The 21,739-nt window shown below is 35.0% G+C and overlaps 1 protein-coding gene across 30 annotated transcripts in view; it reads right to left on the bottom strand.

The window, feature by feature from the left end:
• POT1 (protection of telomeres 1) overlaps positions 1 to 21,739 on the bottom strand; it is a 99,516-nt gene that overhangs the window by 36,973 nt on the left and 40,804 nt on the right. For all 30 annotated transcript variants that reach the window (XM_086398364.1, XM_086398367.1, XM_086398366.1 and 27 more), the window contains 2 exons: positions 8,604 to 8,734; positions 4,510 to 4,800 (listed from right to left, as the gene is read on the bottom strand). In XM_086398364.1, coding sequence (XP_086254490.1) covers positions 4,510 to 4,800; positions 8,604 to 8,734 — 422 coding nt within the window. The remainder of the gene's footprint in view (positions 1 to 4,509; positions 4,801 to 8,603; positions 8,735 to 21,739) is intronic.

Here is a 21,739-nt window from a genome sequence, read left to right as displayed (position 1 = left end):
ATGATTAACACATTGCTGAATTTTATTATTTTTTCTTTTGTGTATTTATAATATATATGTCTTTTCCTTTTTACCTTTTTCTACTCTGCTTTTCATTTCTTACTTTACTGCTGGGCAGTTTTTCAAGCAATCTTATATTAGATGTAATGAACACAAGTGAATGACAATCATGGGTCCTTGAAAAGGGAAAGGTATGTTGGATTGCTGTTTAAGTTACCTTGAGATAGAGATAGGAAAGGAGCACAGGACAAGCATGCACTATCCCATCCTTAAGACTTGAACTAGCTTGTGCTGTGCTAAGTTGGTAGAGATGACTGATGCTTTATTATGCTAAAAAGGCATCGCAAAAGACTTTTAATGAGAGGTGGGAATGGCCCTGCATGTCCGAAGTTGGGTTGTACTACAGAAAACAAGCTACTTAAGTAGAAAACACATTTCTTTTTTTAACTGTTATTTTTTTTTTTTTTTCAGTTGATGTAGAGCTGATTTACAATGTATTAGTTTCAGGTGTACAACAGTGATTCAGTCACACATGCGTGTGATCAGTTACACATGTGTGCAATCAGTTACACATGTGTGAGCACACACATACATACACGTTAACTTTTTCGTATTCTTTTCCATTATAGGTTATTACAAGATATTGAATACAGTTCTCTGTGCTATACACAGGTCCTTATTGTTTATTTTATATATAGTAGTGTGTATCTCGGAGAAGGCAATGGCACCCCACTCCAGTACTTTTGCCTGGAAAATCCATGGACAGAGGAGCCTGGTAGGCCGCAGTCCATGGGGTCACTAAGAGTCGGGCACGACTGAGCGACTTCACTTTCATTTTTCTCTTTCATGCATTGGAGAAGGAAATGGCAACCCACTCCAGTATTCTTGCCTGGAGAATCCCAGGGACAGAGGAGCCTGGTGGGCTGCCGTCTATGGGGTCACACAGAGTTGGACACGACTGAAGCGACTTAGCATTAGCATAGCATTAGCATTAGTGTGTATCTATTAATTCCAAATGCCTAATTTATTCCTCCCCTTGTCCTTTCCCTTTTGGTAACTGTAAATTTGTTTTCTATGTTTTTAAGTCTATTTCTGTTTTGTAAATAAGTTCATTTGTTTTATTTTTTAAGATTCCAATAATAAGTGATATCATATGACGTCTGTCCTTCTCTTTACTTAGTACCATAATGTCTAGGTCCACCCATGTTGCTGCAAATGGCACTATTTCATTCTTTTTTTGGGTAAATAATATTCTATTGTGTGTGTGTGTGTGCGTGCGTGCATAAAAATGGTATATCTTCTTTATTCATTCATCTGTTCATAGATATTTAGGCTGCTTCCATGTCTTGGGTATTGTAAATAGTGCTATGAAAACTGGACATATCTTTTCAAATTAGTTTTTGCCTTTTCTATATACATGCCCAGGAACAGGACTGGTAGATCATATGGTAACTCTATTTTTAGTTTTTTAAGGAACTTTCACACTGTTCTCCACAGTGGCTGCACCAATTTACATTCCCACCAACAGTGTCGGAAGCTTCCCTTTCTCCCTATGCTCTCCAGCATTTGTTATTTGTAGACTTTTTAACAATGGCCATTTTGACCAGTTTTGATAACTCATTGTAGTTCTGATTTGTGTTTCTCTAATAAAGTGATATTGAGCATCTTTTCATGTGCATTTTGGCCATTTTCATGTCTTCTTTGGAGAAATATCATTTTAGGTTTTCTGCCTATTTTCTGATGGGGTTGTTTGGAAAAGACCACATTTCCATACAAGTGTCTGCTAAGGTCAGCTTACAGAGGAAGTACTGAATAATGCTGGTACCAGTGCTAGGTGTTAAAGTATCTTGAGTTTGTGTCACTAGCTCTGTTACTAAAAGAACCAAGACAATAACGTTGGAAGTAGTAACATTATGTCCCAGACACTTATCTTCACTTGGAATTTGTTCTTTCATTGTGTGTACATGTTTTTGAGCAGACCAATTCATGAGTCTTTTGAAGGAGGGACTGAGAGTAGAGTGTAAATCAGACTTTGCTTTGAAATTCTGGAACTTTTGCAATCTTGCATCAAAACTCAATGTGTTAGGAATTTGCATATTATATACAGATCTTTTTTCCAAATAGATAACAATCACCATTTAACAATCTTTCTTTGTCAATTTGAAATGCTAATGTTATTTTTATTATTATATTATTAGCAACATGGGAACAAGAGAGGATGGCAAGGAGAGAAACTTTTTTACTATGTACTGTTTAAAAAAATATTTTAAATTTCTGGGCAATGCTAAAATTACCTACTCCAAAATTAAATACCTTATTAAAATACTACCTTGTACTTTCTACAGTTATGTTTGTTACTTTTTCAATTTCTTGACATGAAAGATTATTCTAATATGCTATGCCTTTTTTCTTTCTTTGTTTATGAAGACATTTAAGGCTCTAAATTTTGTCTTTGAGTATACCTCCAGACATAGCCTTTAACCTATTCTTATTAACATTATAGTCTTAATAACCTATAATTAAAATTAATTTCTTTTAACAAACAGCACTATATAAGGGAATCATGTCTACTAGAATAAAGTGAATAGTTTACTATTTTATAATATTTATAATAGTTTATAATATTTATAGTTACTAATAAGGAGACTGATATTAGTATCATATCTCAGTTAAGAGGAGAAATAATTATGCTATATTCTATGGTGACCAGAACTCATTTGGAGTAAGATCTGGCTTCTTTTGTTTTCAAAATAAAATTTAAAAAATATATAGTTCTAGTTTGGGATAGGAAAATCAACTTCAGAAAAAAAAGTATTAAAATCTGACTTCCTGTACATGAAATGAGTAAAATATTGCTATATATTCATCTCAATATATTTTTGCTATGTATAGGAAACATTTTTAAGTATATAAATGAAGGTGCATTAATCACTAAAGAGAATATTGTGAATTTCTATCTTAGTAAGTTTATGTCTGCAATGTCATTTTAGTCATTACAGTATTCCATAATACATAAATAATTCACAAAATTCTCTATTGCTAGAACCCAAGTTTTTTTCTGATTTTTGTCACTGTAAGAAATATATGGAGAAATATTCCCTTAAAGGCATTTTCTCACATTCTAAATTATTAGTATAAAATAGATTTATGAAAAGAGTTGTTGAGACGTATAGAGAGACTTCTGAGATTTCTTTCAAATTGTCCTCAAGGAAATCTTACTAAAATAATTTCTTATATTCATAGCTGAATGCTATATTTTAAAATAATCTCTACATGAAAGTTGTTTCTACTTATCTGAAAAGGCTATCGATAAAAATGGGATGCATGCATGATTTCTTGCTTTAGAGAGAAAATGCAGATTCAGCTATGTCAGCTAAAAGGTGGTAGGTTTTACCTCAGAATTGCGTACTAACAACACAGCAGTCAAAAGATGGAGAATACTTCTGTGCACAGCAGATTCATTATCATTAGAAGTGTTTGATGATTAACAAATGCTCATTTGTTAAGTAAGTCACTTGGGGCATAAAGTATGATTAGTTGACTTAAAATACCTTCTCATTTTGTTTGGATGATTTTATGTTGCTTTAGCTTCAGTTTTGTCAGATTTAACTCATTCACCCTTTTTTATAGCACACATTTACTTTCTTAGATTATTTCACATATATATAAATATGTGCTATTTTCAACTTCAGAAACTTCTTATTTTATTCAATCATTTCTATCTTCGCTATTTTTTTTTAATATGGGCATGATACAACTGATAATAATGCTACAACCCAATACCTGCCCAATGCCACTGAATTCCACTTCCCATTGCATTCCATCACCGCAAAGAATAGGAAGCTAAGAAAGAACCACAGAAGCAGGGCTGAAGTAGTGTTTGTTTAACAGCATCCTGCCTTGGCAGGGTTCAGTGAAGATAATATCAGACAACTGACCTCTCCAGAAGCTATTCATAAATAAACTGGAATAGGTATAAACAAAGATTAGATGGGTCTTAGGCCACCTTTTTAATCCTGTGGATTTAAAAACAAAACAAAATACAAGAAAAATAAACACTTCAAAACCATCTATGATCTACCCGTGAAGCAGGTAGTGAAATAACCCAGAAGAGAACCCAATGTCAACAAACAAAGAAAGCAGATAAGTGAGAAGAAAGGCTACATCCACATGGAGTAACAAAACTACACATTTTTCGAAATGTAGTTTAAAAATAGCAAGAGGAAACAACTCTTTTTACCAGTACTAAAATAAGAAATATATAAACAGCATAAAGTATACTATATTTAAAATATAGAACTGATAATACTATTTTTCTCTAAAAGTTTAGGATGAAGAAGGAAAGTTCAAGAATAAAGACACATGGGAATACAGGATCATTAAAAAGGTTAGATTTTAAGTTATTAATACATAGCTGCTTATTTATTCCATCAGAATGCTGAAATATAAGGTCTTTTTAGGCTTCGAGGTCATGCTAACTTACAATTTTAAGTACTTAAAAACACCCACCTTTAGAAGAAATGATGCTCCATCCACTTCAGCTTTGCCCAAGAGCTGGCAAGTCAGGTCAAAATACTGCATTGGCTGGACATCACACAATTTGACTAATATTGAAGAAGGTGAAATATGAGTCGATGCCCAAATACGTAAAGCTTCTACCATTTTCTGGTCCTCAGCAGTGAAGTTAAAACACTTGCTTGCAGTACGAGGAATGATAGGAGCCCCCAAAGTTCCCTCAAATGTCAAAGATGCAAAGCCAGAGCTGGTGATACCTTGAGTCTCCTTTTTATATACTTGGATCTAAGAAAGTGGCAATGTAGAAAACAGAACAAACAGGTTACTGATGTAGAACCCAGGAACTGGGAACAGGAGACTATAAAATTTTGCCAATACAGTTATTAGAGGACATTATTTTTAAATAACTAGCGCATGAAATGATAAAAATCTACTGGGCTATATCAAAATCCTTAAGTACCATGTAAACTGTAAAATACTATGCAAAATTTATTTTTATTTTTTAAAGAGCTAGGTGGTAGCTCCCCTAATACTATCGGTGCACTTTTACTAACAAGACAATCATTAGCTTTTTTAAAGATATAATTTATAAAAAGAAAAAGGATAATAAGAAATAGTTACTTATGAATATTGTAGGGAAAACTAGAATACTCAAAATATAAGAGTCTGAAGTGGATAAAACGGAGCTGAAACTAAGGTTTCATCAGTCTGACTGAGAGAACTCAGATAAGCCTTAAAAACATTGGCTTTCTGAATTTTGAGGCTCAGTTATTAGGTGCACATGTAACATGACTGTTACATCATCATAAAATAATCCTTTTGAACTTATGAAATGCCTTTTAAGTCTCCTGTAATACTGTCTGATATTAATAAATATATTTATGTATTTATGGAAAATTGGAAAAATGTAGTCAACTGATGGATGCTTAAACTGTGATGTGTTAAAACTTGTTTGATATAACTAAATCAGTACATAGATAAAAATTTATAGAAATAAGTGAATATTTTACAAAGGAATAATGGTTAAAAATCAGAAATTTAGGCTTCTATCTCAAGAAGCTACCACAAAGAATATTATCTCAAATCCAAGGAAAGTAGAAGGGAAACACAGTCAAAGGTAAGAGAAATAGAAACATATAATAGAGAAAATCAAAGCTAAAAACTAGTTCTCTGAAGAGATTAACAAAAATAATAACCCTAAAAAATGGTTGATTTGGAAAAAAAGAAATGAAATACAAATTATAATATTAAGACTGCAAAAAAGGATTTATCATTACAAATCCACCAAACAGCTAAAAGATGAGTAACATATGACCAAATTTATACCAATAAAGTCAACAATTTGAATGAAGTAATTTTTTCTAAAAATTAAATACATCAAAACTGATAGAAAGAATAAAAAAAAACTCATTCATCTTAAAGAAATCTTAATTCATTAATATAATCTATCAACAAAGAAATCATCAAGCTCGGATAGCTTTACCAGTGCATTATTCCAAGCAGTTAAGTAAGGAAAAACCTAGTAATCTTGCATAAACTCTTTCAGAATTGATAAAGAAGGGCCCATTTCCTGTTTTCATGAGGCAGAAAAACTTTAATTTCAAAATTTGTCAAAGACATTGTAGGAAAAGGAAATTCCAGATCTAAATATGAAACAACAAAATTGTAATGACTTCGAGGAAAACTTAGAAGCTATCTTCATAAAATGAGTAGACAAAGAGTTCTTAAACAAGAAATTACAAAAGTATTGACCATAAAATAAAAGTTAATAAAGTAGATTATATTAAAATAAAGAACTTTTGTTCATCCAAAGACACCATTAAGAGGGTAAATAGGCACTATAGAGTGAAAAAATATTCACAATTCATATACCTGACAAAAAAATCTGTAGAGCCTAAATATATAAAGAGCTTTCACAAATCATTAAGAAATGGATTTTAAAATCCTATAAAAAATGAGCCAAAGACTCAAATGGACACTTCATACTTGAGAAGACACACACATTTTTTAAGGTTCTCAGTTTCTTAATTTTTCAGGGAAATTCAAGTTAAAATCACAATAAGATACTAATACAAATGCAACAGAATGGTTGAATTCAGAAAAATGGAAAATATCAACTGCTGGTGAAAATGTGGAACAACTAGAATTCTTCTGTATCACTAAGAGAGTTTAAGTGGTAAAAATCACTCTGGAAAATTAAATACATAGTTTAGCTACGAAGTGAAGTGAAGTGAAGTCGCTCAGTGGTGTCCGACTCTTTGCGACCCCATGGACTGTAGCCTACCAGGCTCCTCAGTCCATGGGATTTTCTAGGCAAGAGTACTGGAGTTGGTTGCCATTTCCTTCTCCAGGGTATCTTCCCGACCCAGGGATCGAACCTAGGTCTCTCGCGCTGTAGGCAGATACTTTATCGTCTGAGCTACCAGGGAAGCCCAGTTTAGCTATAAACTAAAGCAAATATGTGCACAGCCTTGAACTTAGGAACTACAATCCTTGATATGCAATCAACTGAAATGCATATTATATAATATACATTATAACTACATATGTAAATGTGTATATGTTATAAAATTATACATATTCAGTAAAATATATGTAGTAGACTGTCTATAGCAGCATAATAGCCCAAACTGAAAACTACTTAAACAACTAACAGTCATGTTAGTTGTTTGAACTAAGTCATGAACTAACGGAATAAATATATAAATTCTAGTGTGTTCTAACAATGGTATACCATTTAGCAGTGAAAATGAAGAAAGTAAAACTATATGCAATAGTACAGTTGAATCAAAGCAGCAGAAATCAAATGTTCCAAAAAAAAAAAAAAAGACTAATAGTGTATTCTTTTTATATAAAGAACAAATATAGAGAAACTAATAAATGTGAGAAGTTATGAGATTATTTACTGCTAAGGGTGGGGAGAGTGTGAATGGCAACCCTAGGTGAGGGTACAATGGAAGTTTCTACAGTGCTAGATACATGAGCATGCTAATACTGTGGAAAGAGAGATGTATATTCCACTTCAATTAAACAACAGACAAGAATTATAAATATAGTTTTCCATGAACAGTGAGGTTAAGGGCACCAACCATCCATGTAACTAAAAATCCTCTTTTAACTTACAGTCAGCCCTCTATTGGAGACAGAAATGGCAACCCACTCCAGTGTTCTTGCCTGGAGAATCCCAGGGGTGGGGGAGCCTGGTGGGCTGCCGTCTCTGGGGTCGCACAGAGTCAGACACGACTGAAGCGACTTAGCTTAGCAGACCTCTATCCTCATTTCAGCATCCATGGATTCAACTAACCATGGAATCTTGTTTACTACTGAAAAGAATCTGTGCGTAAGTGGACCTGTGAAGTTTAAAACTGTGCTGTTCAAAAGTCAACTGTACTATAGGAAACAGCAATGTGTGAGAATCAGCTATTTTTTTTTTTGGAAATGTGTATAAGCCTATAATATAGTGTTATAATAATAATCTTTCCAGTTCTCTTTAACCAAATGTTCTCCACTATTCTTCTGTCCTCAGGGGAAAGGCATTAATAGAGCAAGAGAGTTATTTCCCACCATATCTAAGACCACTGATAGAATACCCCCGGAGTACCTCACTCATTTATGAGCATCAGTGATCACAAGAACCACAGACAAACCGAAACATTAGAAGAAAAGACAACAAAGATAGTGAAGGAGTTGCATGGAAACTCATGTAACAAGAGCAAAACAGCAAGGGACTAGAATGTTTAAAACTTAAGAGACTGAAAATATTTAAGTACTGAAAAGCTGATTATTAAAAAATCACATACTATCTAATAGTTTTGCCTTTTTACTAAAATTCTTGCACGAAATGCAGCTAGTCTGAATCGCAGCAGCTAACACTTCCGTATACGGAGGTCAGGTAGTTTGTTCAAATGAAGAGGTTTCCTAATATAAATCATTTGAAGTCTGATCTTATTTACATTTCTTCTTATCTCTTGAAATGCCTGAAGTCACGTTCTAACAAAGCAATCACATTAATTAGTGTTAAATAGTTTCAGTGAGCAACATTGAGTTCTCTTCAAACAAATGTAAGTTCTAAACAGTATGAGTTATACCTTCAGCCTGTGAAAGCGAACGATATCTCCATTTTTATAAATCATTGGAAGGGCTTCATAATTTCCACTAAAGAACAGGCAGGTTAGCTTTACATTTGTCTGGTCCACAATTGTTACAACTGAGCAATAATCTGGAAAACACAAAAATATTTTACTTGACTTTTCGTATTTCAAAGCATCTAATAAAATAAGAAAGTATTAATACTGAGTTCAAAACATCAAACTTTATTCCTCCCTTTAGTCTTCTAAGAACAGGATCAAAACATAGAGAAATTTTCTTCTCTCTTGAAACGCACTGCCAAATTATTTTGCAAAAATGTTTCACAAAAATTCATTTTAGAAAGTTTAATAAAACAAAAATAAAAACCCTACTTAATGTAAATTGTCTGGAGGTAAAATAACATTTTTATTACCTCAAATTTATAAACTGTAAAACAGATAAAATATTTAAATAACATATTTATAAACACAATTAAATTTAGAGTAAAAACAAACAAAAAATACCAGAAGATATTTGCAGTTAATATGATTAAGAGTGAACATATTGCAAAAAGACACTGTAAAAACTGGTTATAAACCCCAGGGATTTACACTGAATATGAAATTCAAATGAACAATTCATAGAAAACTATATAATACCAAATTAAAAGGAAAAGCGATGATCTGCTATTAATACTTACAAAAGGTTACACATGAGAACAAGAGGGGTATTTTATACAATTTAAACTGGCAAAAAAGAACTAACCAAATTTAATGATAGTTGGGCTGCCATGAAAAACAAGTAACTTCAAACTGGTGGTAGCAAAAACTATAATAGATGTTATCATTTAAAGTACATGTTTCAGAAAAATGAACACTGAGAATATGTGTTGATTTCCTTCCTTCTCAATACTATACTCAGTACAGACAGAGGAAAAGATAAACCCAAAACAGTGAAGGGAGAGGAGAGGTGAGGAGAGAAGCGTGAAGGAGATGGAAAAAAGATATCAACATTATTTCAGGAAGTTTGGAAAGTAAATGGTTAAGGGATCAGATGGACAGAGAGGATGCAAACAGAAAATACTCTGAAGCAGCTACAGCAAAGACGGGAGCCTTTAGGATTAAGGGAGACAGTGAAAAACAGCTAAAATTGGGGCTAATGCAAAGTTTACACATGGAACAACTGCTTCAATGATCACCCATCTTAACCTTCCCTTGAAGATGATTTCAGGTAGGCAGGTGGGATATCTCAGTCTCTAACTGCACCTCTTCGTGGAACACAGACTGCTTTCCAAGGAAGTTTCACTGATAGACCAAGAAGTGGTAAGGCTTCTGATGAGGATGTTAGTACCCAGAATAAACCCTCTGCATTATCACTTTAGGAGGTCTATAACCAGATAGAAAGCTGTCCTCCCACCCACCTTAAACTGACACTTTCAATGTGCCCGGTGTGAGTACTATTTGTTTCCTATTATAAGATTTGTCTCTTATTAGAAGTGTGAACATTATAAGATTTCTTGTTTAAAAAAGAGATCATGTTGAAAAAACAAACTCTTCATATACAAAGCAAAGGAAACAACTGTCTAAAATGTCTAAAACAAATGTCAAAAATCTAAAATAAATGATACCTACGTTTGTAAATGTAAAAATAAGACACAGAACAAAAACAGAAGAAAAGGAGGAAGAACACCAGGAGGGGGAAGGGAGAAGGAGATGGAAGAGAACAGAGGAGTACGGAGAAAGGGGCAGGAATGGGAAAGTGGGGAGACAGGACTGGAGGGAAAGAGGGAAAACAGAAACCTGATTCTGTGAGGAGGGGACAATAATTAACTCAGAGAACATAAAAAACTTTAAAAACAAAACCTTAACAAGCACCTTCAAAAACAGTGAAAATACATTATATCCTCATCTCTTGATGTAGAGGGTCTATTGGACCCGGTTTTTAGTTTTGGAGTTTCCTTTGTCAGTAGTTTTAACTATTTATAAGGAGTGTTATTTCGTGACATTTTTTCTCTTAGCAGTCTTCCAAAGATTAAAGGTAAATTCACTTATTTTTTAATAGAATAAAACACATTCTTTTTTAATAGAATAAAACATATTCTTGCTTGTGATGACCATATGGCTCTTTTTTACCCTTTTATAAATCTAAGATCTATTACGGAATTTTTAATCATGTATTTTCCTTTATCTTGAAATATTTTTTCAATTTCATTCTCCTATTATTTCATCATTATTCCTACCTATGCTTAAAAAAGACTAAATTAATATTAAAATGGGAAAATGAGAGACTTGCTTAGGAGAAAGATGCAAGAGTGTAAAGAGTCATCCCTGGTGCATGCACTGCTCGATGTGTTATAACACCTTTCAAGACGATATAAAAAAACAAGTTTGAAAATGATCTTTGGAATTTCTTCTTCTGCTTTAAGAATTCAGTTAAGAATTCAGAACTGAAATTTTCTGCTAATGGCCATAGAGAAGAAAATCGATAGAATTCCTTTAACCATTATTAGATGAAGCAGAAGCTGAATGCAAAGACAGGCAACAGCACATTAGATTCTATGGATAATGAGTAATGTACTTTGAATAAAACACAAATGATCTGAAGGTTTTAAGTTTCATGTAATTTCATGACAGACAAAACATAAGGGCAAAGAGATCACTACTCTAATGAAATCTAATTCAGGTACACAAAGATCAAACTCGGTATCTTTATATTTTTGTTTCCTGACAGCTTCTGCAAAATCACGTATCACAGATGTATTTGTACTAGAATACACAAACTCACATTTCATATTTATATCAGAGAACTAGTTACTACTAGTACTTATAGTGTTATTTTAAGTTGCAGTGATTCTAAATTACTCCTCTCATTTTAAATGCTTCACAATGAGCCTCTTTTGTAAACTGGGAATACAATACATCAACAAAACTGCAAATTTAGCAGGCATAAATAACAGTAGTTGAATCTAAATGTTAGCCAGGATGAACTGACAGAGCCCAGTCTTTGTGGCATATACATGATACTGAAGAGTGGAATAACTGAAAAACAAAGCAAAACTGGGGTGTGGTTAAAAAAAAAATCAGGCTTAACCTAAATTTCAGAATATTGAAAACTGCCTTAGGTTTTTGTTTTTCCTGGAAAATGCAGCCTTCCCATAGATAACTTGATAGGTTGCAAAGGACTCCATATGGCACTCTGAGAAAAACAGTGTGAAGACCCATTGTCTAGAGGGTCTAATATAGGGTCCCATTAGCTTTTGTAGTATCTTTGTGCAAATTAGAAAAAGACTCCTCTTTCTCAAATAGAAATACTCTACAACCTAACTAGCTTTAAGAGGAACTTTACTGAGCCCAAGAGAGTAGCAGTCTTGGCACACATTTACTTTCTGGCCTTTCTATCCAATGCTTGGTCACTGGATGTAAAGAGCTGACTCACTGGAAAAGACTGTGATGCTGGGAAACTGAGGGCAGGAGGAGAAGGGGTCAACAAAGGATGAGATGGTTGAATGGTTCAATGGACAGGAGTATGAGCAAGAGACAGTGAGATATCCAGGAGATAGTGAAGGACAGGGAAGCCTGGTGTGCTGCAGTCCATGGGGTCACAAACAGTTGGACACGACTTAGTGATTGAACAACTTTCTATCCAAACCTTCAGAAACAGGGACACTTGTACATGTGACACCTGCGATGCACACATTCCTTCTCTAGGTCCTTCCTCCTCCCCACTCCCCTTGAAGTGTCTGTGTCAGGTTTGGAGTTAGGTAGGAATGGACTGCCAGAAAGAAAGAAGTGACCTCGGGACTGCCCAAAGAACAACACAAAGGTTGTGTTGTTGATACATGCTCAGAATTCTAAGAGGGTAAAAGGAATGGCTCCACAAGCTGCTATAGATTTACGTAGCAGAGGGCATTCCCAAGTGGCAGCAGAACTTGGCCTGAAATCTACACAGCTGTGTTTTCATCTAAGTGACTCCATGTGGATGAAAAAGGCATCTCCTTAGACATTGCACACCTGTGCACTTCACACACGAGCTATCACATGCCAAGTCCCTGTTCTTTCCTTTCTTTCTTTCATTGGAAGTACTACCAATGGCTTTTCACAAGTTTAAGCCAAATAGATCTACCTAGTGCTCAAATCCTTTTATAAAAATAAGATTTTATTAACAGAGAAAAAAGAGAATCTTTCTATAGAGCAAAGTCTTCCTTGAAAGCAAAAAAAAAAACCCCAAAAAAAGACCCTATACTACATATATACAGTGATAAAATACTGACATCTGTAAGCATATAAGACTTAGCTCAGTAAGCATCTAAATATTATGCAACAGTAGAATCACCATAGATACTAACTATAGGCGAATGACAAAGCTCTCTAGAACATAAACCTCCTTAGGAATTCCCTCCACCACCACAGAACGCTGAATATTTCAGTGGTGGTTAGTAGTTTGTATTTCAGCAGCAAGGAACTCTACTTGGGTCTCTGCTATTTTCCAATCCAGTTTTTAAAAAATTTTAGTACATAAGCTAATCTGAATTTTATTGAGTGTCTACCTAATGCTAGGTATATATATGTACTAGTCAGGAAGACTACTAAATGAATAGGGCATGGAACCTTCTCTTATGAAGTTTACATTTTCCTTACATTGACTTACATCTTAACACTAATGCTGTGATCTCAGTTTGTGTGTTATTTTATATGCGAATATTTGCTAGTGTATAGAGTTTATACTCTGTATACATAATGATTCATCACAATAACCGCAGAACTAATGATCCAGATGACACTTTCTAGAATAACTGGAAACTGACATTTAAGCTTGACACTGGATAAACAGACAGGCTTAAGATGGCCCTGGATCCTTGGTGAGCAGTAAAATAAGCATTCATATTTCAGAAAAGTGGTGAAAACAAAATTTTTCATACATTTCACATCCAGCTTTGGAGTTCAAAAAATGAGACCTAAAGATAAATTTCAAACCATGACTGAAGCTTAACCAGAGTCTGAAATTATGTTTAACATTAAAGGATATATACTTTGGTAAAAGATATTTATAGTCCTAAATATAGTTTGAGTTATCAAATAATAATAATAATGTACAAAATAAAATGTCAACATTCCAAATTAATTTATGAAATGGAATAATGTATTTGATGTTGAAGCTGAAACTCCAATACTTTGGCCACCTGATGAGAAGAGCTGACTCATTTGAAAAGACCCTGATGCTGGGAAAGATTGAGGGCAGGAAAAGGGGACGACAGAGGATGAGATGGTTGGATGGCATCACCGACTCGATGGACATGAGTTTGGGTGGACTCTGGGAGTTGGTGAAGGACAGGGAGGCCTGGCGTGCTGCGGTTTATGGGGTCCCAAAGTCAGACACGACTGAGCAATTGAACCGAACTGAATGTATTTGACTTTTCAGACAGAAAACAAAACCAAACCACAGTACCTATGTTATGCAAGGTATCTTATTCCCAAGCCTAAAAATGGTGGGGGGGGGGGGGGAGGAGGGGGTTGGGAATTATGTTACTTAGCAGTCAGCAACTACTGAGGGCTTACTAAATACCAGGTTTCTGCTAAGCAATTTATACGCATTGTCTCCCTGAATTTTTAGATAGTTGTGTACTAAAATTAACAAACAAGAAAACTTAAGTTTTTTAAAAGGTCTAGGTAAGATATCCAAGTATGAAAGTCACATGTAGCTTAGCATAACTGATTCCTGTGTTTCTGTATTTAACCAGAACACTGTACTGTCTCCATATTACATGTTTTTCAAACATAAACAGTAATTTCAAAGAAAGTAAAATATTATGCTTAAAACTGTGATAGAGGCTTGAGAGTTTTTCTAAATAGGAAAAATTATACTGTATCAACTCTATATTATCTACAATTTCATGCATCTATTAAAGAATTCATTACTAAAGAATTAACATATCATTCATTATAATGAAACTTCCTTCACCTATAAATTTACTCCAGAAACAGACCTCACAAACATAGAAAAAGTCTATAAAAATTCATTATGATGATGCTTGAACTTATTTTTACATTCTTTGCAACAATTATTTTTTGACTCATAAGTTAAAAGAAAACAAAAAAGAGCATCTTCTGAGGTAGTTGAACAAGAGTTAAATCCTAGTGAAGAGACAAAGGCAATAAAAGAAGATATATGGTTAAATGTGAGGCTACATAGAGAGGTATTTTGAGTGGTTAGAAGAAAAAGAAGAGAGCACAGCATTATAAATTAGGAGCTGGCAAATGATGGTCCACAGCCACATCCAGCCCACTGCCTGTTTATTATCTTTCCAAAGCATTCAACTTTCAAAAAAACACACAAAAAACAGTCTTTTCACATTCATATTCATCTGTCTCCATAAGATTTAATGAAATTACTTAGTCAGAATAACAAGGAAAAAGAGTACAAAGAGATTTGGGAACAAAACTGCAAGAACACAAGTCTTGAGAGAATACAGTTCTACTAATAGGAGCAGAAATTGAGCAGGGGCATTAGGGCTGGTCAGTTCTGGATCACCAGTTCCCAGTTGTGAGAGCAAAGAGTCGGACACGACTGAGCGACTGAACTGAACTGAACAGGGTTCAATGGGGGAGTGGAAACACTTTGCTCATTGTCAAATTAGATAAGAGGTAGGTTAAGACAGTTTCTTATTTAAATAAGGACTTAGCTGTGGGAAGACACCCAATGTGTCTTGAAATAGATCACATATATTTATTGTGTAATGAATGACATGTGAACACAGCAAATATTTTTCAGAATATTAATTTAGAGGATTTCTAAAGCACGCCAGAAGCAGACATTCTTTAACCAGAAAACACAGACAATAGGCTTCCAGATTTAGTATTAAGTCTTCACAGTTCACAAATTCTATACTACATAGTAGTTGACCAACCATCTTTACTAAATTAATGCATGTCATTGTGTGTTCAGTTGTTGAGTCTGACTCTTTGCAGCACCATGGACTGTAGCCTGCCAAGCTTCTCTGCCCATGGATTTTCCAGGTAGGCATACTGGAGAGGGGTGCCATGTCCTACTCCAAGGGATCTTCCTGACTCAGAGATTGAACCCAAGTCTCGGGCAATGTCTCTCCGGCGTTGGGAGGCAATTCATTACCACTAGCGCCACCTGGGAAGTACCACCTACAGTGAATATATGGTACTTGTAAAAATTCTCCCTCTGAACTGTGGTGTTGGAGAAGACTCTTGAGAGTCCCTTGGACTGCAAGGAGATCCAATCAGTCCATTCTGAAGGAGATCAGCCCTGGGATTTCTTTGGAGGGAATGATGCTGAAGCTGAAACTCCGGTACTTTGGCCACCTCATGCGAAGAGTTGACTCATTGGAAAAGACTCTGATGCTGGGAGGGATTGGGGGCAGGAGGAGAAGGGGACGACAGAGGATGAGATGGCTGGATGGCATCACTGACTCGATGGACATGAGTCTGAGTGAACTCCGGGAGATGGTGACGGACAGGGAGGCCTGGCGTGCTGCGATTCATGGGGTCGCAAAGAGTCGGACATGGCTGAGCGACTGAACTGAACTGAACTGAAGCTTACTGCAGACACTGAAAATCATTTAGCCTCTTTATGCCTCAATTTCCATATTTGAAAAATGGGGGAAATTAGTATTCACCTCGTATGATTGCTAAAATTAAATATGTAATCACATGTAAAGTGCTTAAAACTGCACCTAGAACATGGCTAAATGGTATATATAAGAGCTGGTCAGTGGTGGTGATGGTGGTGGTAGCAGCAGCAGCAATAGCAGCATGTCTCTTACTGTTAATAAATTGTAACATTCTTATCTAATGAACTCAGATATAATCTTAGAATCTGCCTTAACAAAGAACCTAAAGACACTGCCAATATACAACGTCAAACTGACTGCAGTTGGTACATGAAAAGAAAAGTACAGATGTAAGAGATTGCAAAATAATTCCAATTTGAATTTCCACTGGAATTTCAATTAGTGGCTTTTAGATATGCATCAATCAAGCATCCACAGAGAAATATCTTATAGTTAACAAGATAATCTGGTTCTCAAGTGAAATATCATTTGGAACACAAAGAGTTTCTGAGAAGCTATAAGGCAGAAAATATTCAAATACTAAAATGTTGAAGATAATATAGAACTGCTAAAGAGATAAGAGAATCCTGCTACTTTTATTATGTGTTAAAGATAAAAATACTTTCAAAAAATGTGAAACAATACCACACTCCATGTTTTTGGAAAATATATTTTTCATTAAAAATGTTATTTATGTTTACATGTAATAGACTATTTTTGGTTTAAATGAATTATTAAATGTTTAGTCTTTCACTTTTAATTTCCAGTATGTTTAAATATCTGTAACTATGACCCATAAAAATAGAAGCTCCTTGAGATCTTGATAATTTTTAGAACAAAAAATGAAAAATCACTGATTTAGGGCATCAACAATATTATACTCTTTGAAAGTGAAAATTCACAAAGTACTACATTTTATATAGAAAACTACAGAGATGAGGCCCTTGCAATTCTATCATAATCAAACTGCAAAGATACAGATGTATACTTATGGCTGATTCATGCTAATGTACAGCAGAAACCAATGAAATATTGTAAACCAATTATCCTCTAATTAAAAATAAATAAATTTTTAAAAATTGCAAAAAAATACGAATTGGCCCTATCCCTTCCTAGTTGCTAATCTCTAAACTTGACTCCACAGAACAAGTTTCAGCAAACAAAAATCAGAGTACATTAAAAAGGGTTCTATGTTCAAGTAATTCCAAGTAAAATATGCTAAAAATAAAGTTAAACAGATTCCTTTCTTAAAACTTTTCAGAGGTGATAACATGCTAATAATGCATCGTGAACCTCAAGAGCCAGATACAGTATGCAAAATTTACCACTTTTTCATAGAATGTTTCACAGAATTGGTGTTTCTCCCACTGAAAATTCTTTGCTAAAAGTGTACGCAGATTAGATCTGCAAGTTATTTTAAGGGAAGTATTACTGAGAAAATGGAGAACTTACAGACTCACTTGATGAAGAGGCAGACACCTTTTCAGGACTGCAGTTCACTGTTGTCTTGAGATATTCTCTTTAGCAGTTCCCACCTCTCCATTATCTACCTATCTCCTGTCTATCCACTGTTTTACACTTTTGTCTCTTCTTTTTTTGCCTTCTTATCTCCTTCTTTGTTGTTACTTACAAGAGAACAATTTAAAATTAAAATCAAAAAAGTAAAATTTCATTTTGATGCTTCCTGATATCAAACAAATTGCTACGCTGACTTCTCCTAATCCTCCAAAAGGGATGTCAAAAGGCTGTCCTTATGTGTCCATAAAATGAGTATGGGGCAACTGACACATTGAAGAATATTCCAAACTTACATAAACTATAAAACTAAGTAACCAAAATAACCTAGACAGTGTGTTGAAAAGCAGAGATACTACTCTACTGACAAAGGTCCATATAGTCAAGGCTATGGTCTTCCCAGTGGTCATGTATGTGTGTGACAGCTGGACTGTAAAGAAGGCAAAGCGCCAAAGAACCAATGCCTTGGAACTGTGGTGCTGGAGAAGACTCCTAAGAGTTCCTTAACAGCAAGGAGATCAAACCAATCATTCTTAAAGGAAATCAAATGAATACTCATTGGAAAGACTGATGCTGTAGCTGAAGCTCCAGTATTTTGGTCATCTGATGCAAACAGCCAACTCATTGGAAAAGTCTCTAATGCTGGGAAAGACTGAGGGTAGAAGAGGGTGTCAGAGGATGAGATGGCTGGATAGCATCACTGATGCAATGGACATGCACTTGGGCAAACTCCGTGAGATGGTGAGGGACAGGGAGCCCTGGCATGCTACAGTCCATGGGTCACAAAGAGTCAGACATGGCTGGGCAACTGAACAACAAAAACAACCAAAATAAACTTTGAAACAACCAGGTGAACTAAAATCCAGTGACATATGTAACCTTATTACTTGTCCCTAATAATAAAAGTAACTAGCAACCTAGACCATCAGAAAAGTCTAAGATTCAGTTTCCATCTTCTTTATCTTCTTTAAAGTTTATCTTCTTCCATCTTCTTTAAAGTTTATAGACCTTTTTTTTAGTATTTCCTATACAAATGAGTATTTTCTAGCAATAAGTGATAAAGCTTTTCATTTTTTGAATATCCAATAGTATTACAGTATTTGATTTTATATTATTATGGATAGACAAAAACATAGTCATAAACTTGTACTACATACAATGGATTTAAGTGGATCAACATGAACAAAACCCTCATACATTTCATTGCATGTAACAGATTCCCCCCACAAAAAAAGAACTGCATATAAACACTGAACTCTAGTTGATAGTTAGTGACGTACATCCTAAAATATTTAGGGATAATGTGTACTGATATCTTCAACTTACTCTGAAATGGATCAAAAAAGAAATTAACTATTGGAGTCATCAACAATGGTCAGTATATATGGGTGTTCATTGCATAATTCCTTCAAATATTCTGTATATTTAAATATTTTTATTAAAATGCTGAGGAAAACAAGTACTTTTTTAAATTAAATATTACCCATATAACAGTATTTTCATTAGCTGTTTGACTAGAACACCTTTATAGAATCTTTTGACCTGTTAAATTCTCAAAAAATCCTGAATTAGGTATATCAGAAATTAAAAGGTATTAATAAACTTATCTCAAAAGTACCAAGAATGAAAGAAAATAGTTCGACAGTATTATGGAAGATAATAAACAAATCAATAAACCATAGTTTTGATCTTTCTTCTTTTCTCAATTTGAAGTGTTTTCTTATCTATAATGCTACATGAATCTTATTTCAGTTATAGAAGGTGATTGTGGGTGATGATACCAGTTTCTCAAAAGTATCATATGAACTGGGAAATTGAGAGGAGTTAAGAGAAGCCTGAAGAGTCTGCTAAAAACTGATGGACAGCTGTTGAGCTTTTGGTAGGGATTGGGGTATATACACTGTTTATAATTAAATGATCAAAACTGTTTTTAGTGGTAACAGAAATTCATGTGTACTTCTAAGTTCTTATTCTGTTGCTGGTACATGGTACCATTAACCTTTTGCTTAAATCTAATTTATATAATGCATTCAATGACAAATCTTTCAAATATTTAGCATAAAATATGAACTTTCTTATCATGATATTTCTGCAGAGAATATGTATTTGGTTTATCACTCCACCCTAAAAATAATATTCACTGGTTTTCACTGGTAATAACCTCTAGGTATACACACAAATTCTATGAAGTCCTGATACTGTTTTCCAAGTAAAGCAAAATTTCAAATTTCTAAAAGTAAAAAACTAAAAGTATAAAAAATTATAAGAAATAATCCAAGGCATAAGTTAATTTTTATTAGTTTTCCTATTCCAAACTTCTTAAAAAAAATGCTTCTCATTTTTTAACCAAAAAACAATTTTTTTGTATGTGTTTTCACTCAAAGAGGAGATGGGAAGGTGAGGTTATCATACAACTCTCAGAAAGTTGGAAGTTTATGAAGAAACTTGAAAAACAATCTATTTTTAAGCCATTTGGGTAGAAGTTATACATTTCAGCAGAATGTGTTTTGTTTCAAAAACAACTTTGCTCTCAAACTTAATCTATACATTCAAAAAGTAACGTTAATATATCCATGTGTGGTAAGTCATTTTAGTTCTGTCTGACTTTTTGCAATCCTATGGACTGTAGCCCACCAGGCTCCTCTGTACATGAAATCCTCCAGACAAGAATACTGGAATGGGTTGCCAAGCCCTTCATCAGGGAATCTTCCCAAACCTGGGTCTCCTGCACCGCGGCCAATGTTCTTCAAAATATCATCTACTGGCTACAAAACAAGCTCCCGAGAAGAGCATAACTAAACATGAGGAAGTTCTCAGACTCTCCTAAGGTTATCTACAAAAATAATGAGGAGTTTCAAACTAAAATTTTATATATTTTGGTGTTTAGATATGTATACAGTTATGTAAGAAACAAAACTTCAGATCCAAGAAATAGGAGGCATTAAAAAAAAATCTGTCCAATAATTTGCCCTGAAGAACAATAGAGTAGCAATACAAATGAAATATTAAACAGCTTTCAGGTTCTTTCAAAAATTACCATTAGATTCCTGATATAACTGGAAACCAAGCTACTCATTTTAACAAATAGTAACAGGGCAAACTATCAAACAAGTTTTTCACCAACTAAATAATCCTTCAATAATGACTACCTAAAATAATAAAAATAGTTATTTTCCCCATGCCTCATTTTTGACTCCCAATGGAAAAAAAAAAAAGTGTTAAGTCACAATCAACCTAGAACGTTGTATTTTAATAACACAGTTACAAAACAAAGGTTCAGTTCAGTTCAGTCGCTCAGTCCTGTCCGACTCTTTGCCACCCCATGAACCGCAGCACGCCTGCCCTCCCTGTTTATCACCCACTCCTGGAGTCCACCCAAACCCATATCCATTGAGTCAGTGATGCCATCCAACCATCTCATCCTCTGTCATCCCCTTCTCTTCCTGCCCTCAATCTTTCCCAGCATCAGGGTCTTTTCAAATGAGTCAGCTCTTCGCATCAGGTGGCCAAAGTATTAGAGTTTCAGCTTCAGCATCAGTCCTTCCAATGAACACCCAGAACTGATCTTTAGGATGGACTGGTTGGATCTCCTTGCAGTCCAGGGGACTCTCAAGAGTCTTCTCCAACACCACAGTTTAAAAGCATCAATTCTTCGGTGCTCAGCTTTCTTTTTTAAAAAAATTTTTTCTTTTCTTTGTTTTTGAAGAAGGGGAGAGCGCAAGGGCCACGTGGACGCCCGCGTGCCGTCCTCCCTCCCCCCCATCGGCTGGGGCAGAGGGAACGGACACGTGCTCGGACGCGTGTGACAGCCGTGACAGGCACGCGCCGCCGGCCCCCCTTCCGCCCCGGCCCCCAGGCCCCCCGCGTCCCCCGCCCCGCTCCCCCCCCCCCCCCCCCCCGGGGAAAGGGTACGGCGGGGCGGCACCCGGAGGCCAGGAGGCACAGCTTTCTTTATAGTCCAACTCTTAGGAAAAACCATAGCCTTGATTAGACGGACTTTTGTTGGAAAAGTAATGTCTCTGCTTTTGAATATGCTGTCTAGGTTGGTCATAACTTTCCTTCCAA

This window comes from Bos grunniens, chromosome 4, assembly GCF_055505025.1.
Source record: "Bos grunniens cultivar Pamir isolate PY7600 chromosome 4, Bosgru_T2T1.0, whole genome shotgun sequence".
Lineage (NCBI taxonomy): Eukaryota > Metazoa > Chordata > Mammalia > Artiodactyla > Bovidae > Bos > Bos grunniens.
This window is presented reverse-complemented; position numbering and strand designations above follow the sequence as displayed.